This window comes from Rattus rattus, chromosome 12 (assembly GCF_011064425.1).
Source record: "Rattus rattus isolate New Zealand chromosome 12, Rrattus_CSIRO_v1, whole genome shotgun sequence".
NCBI classification, from domain to species: Eukaryota; Metazoa; Chordata; class Mammalia; order Rodentia; family Muridae; genus Rattus; species Rattus rattus.
Window position 1 is genome coordinate 70,715,851 of NC_046165.1, and position 1,687 is coordinate 70,717,537.

At 43.4% G+C, this 1,687-nt stretch overlaps 1 protein-coding gene across 1 annotated transcript; it reads left to right on the forward strand.

The window, feature by feature from the left end:
* The first annotated feature begins 742 nt into the window (after window positions 1-742).
* On the forward strand, window positions 743-1,687 carry LOC116913384 (olfactory receptor 49). Its single transcript, XM_032917563.1, has one exon. The coding sequence runs from the start codon at window positions 743-745 to the stop codon at window positions 1,685-1,687; it is 945 nt and encodes a 314-aa protein (XP_032773454.1).

The following is a 1,687-nucleotide window of genomic DNA, read 5'->3' on the forward strand; positions in this document are numbered from 1 at the left end:
TCACTGAACCATCTGACCAGCGTATTGATAGTATTTTTATAATTTTGGCACATCTGAAAAAATATAATCTCCTAAATATACTATTCTCTTCTGTTACATTCCTCTTACATTATTAGCCTACTAATTTTGGTCATAAGGAAAGGTCCATGTCCAACCAATATTGGCTATTATTTGTTTCAATTTTGCAAGAAGCACCATGGGTATTGTTTGGTTTTGTTTTAAGCTCTGGAAACTGGAATTCAAATGCGCTCAACAATATTTTCAACAAAAAAAAAAGCTTTGTAAACTTTTCATCCATGATGTTGATGAAAACTTTTGATTCACGGGACACAGAATTTGCAAATGGAAGAGTTTTTAATTAATTTAGGAGAGTGTGTACAACTTTTAAATGAATATAGGAAAATATCATCTGATCTAAAATGATAAAAAAAAATTCCTAGCAGAAAAAAAAAATAGGTTGCATACGAAGTTGTTTAAAATCTTTCGGGGTAGAAAATTACCCTGGATTTTGTAAAGTGATGTCAAAGCTTATGATCTGCTGTTGACTTAGTGAGACGTCTCAGTCGCCAGCCTGAGGAAGGAGAAGGCAAGGAGCTGAAACCTCCAAAGGACTCCTCCGGCTAAAAGTGTGACGCTCATTCCTCTGGGTTTCCAGCCTTGTGCTGTTGTCAGACGCTCAGACCTCATAGGCTCTGATGCTGAGCGGGACCCGTGAACAACTCCAGCAGAGGTGGGGGGAGCCATGGAGAACGGCACCACGGTAGTAACTGAGTTCATTTTGCTGGGGCTGTCCGATGCCTGTGAGCTGCAGGTGATCATCTTCCTGGGCTTCCTCCTGACCTACTTCCTCATTCTTCTGGGAAATTTCCTCATCATCGTCATCACCCTTGCGGACAGGCGTCTTTACACCCCCATGTACTACTTCCTCCGCAACTTCGCTGTGCTGGAGATTTGGTTCACCTCTGTCATCTTCCCCAAGATGCTAACCAACATCGTCACGGGACAGAAGACCATCTCCCTACTAGGTTGTTTCCTCCAAACATTCTTCTATTTCTTCCTCGGCACCACTGAGTTCTTTCTACTGGCCGTGATGTCCTTTGACAGGTACGTGGCCATTTGTAACCCTTTGCGTTATGGCACCATTATGAGCAAAAGAGTCTGTGTCCAACTTGTGTTTTGCTCATGGACGGCAGGATTCCTTCTCATCATGGTTCCCAGTTCTCTTTTATTTCAGCAGCCATTCTGTGGCCCCAACATCATTAACCATTTCTTCTGTGACAACTTTCCACTTATGGAACTCATATGTGCAGACACAAGCCTGGTAGAGATCCTGGGTTTTATTATTGCCAATTTCAGCCTCCTGGGCACTCTGGCTGTGACTGCCACCTGCTATGGTCACATTCTCTATACCATCCTGCACATTCCTTCAGTCAAGGAGAGGAAGAAAGCCTTCTCGACTTGCTCCTCTCATATTATTGTGGTGTCTCTCTTCTATGGCAGTTGTATCTTCATGTATGTCCGGTCTGGCAAGAATGGACAGGGGGAGGATCATAACAAGGTGGTGGCACTACTCAACACTGTAGTGACACCCACACTCAACCCCTTCATCTACACTCTGAGGAACAAGCAGGTGAAGCAGGTATTTAGGGAACACATAAGCAAGATCCTAAAGTTGAACCCAACATGA

Coding starts and splice junctions, on each gene's coding strand:
- LOC116913384 (XM_032917563.1), top strand. CDS start 743: ATGGAGAACGGCACCACGGTAGTAACTGAGTTCATTTTGCTGGGGCTG.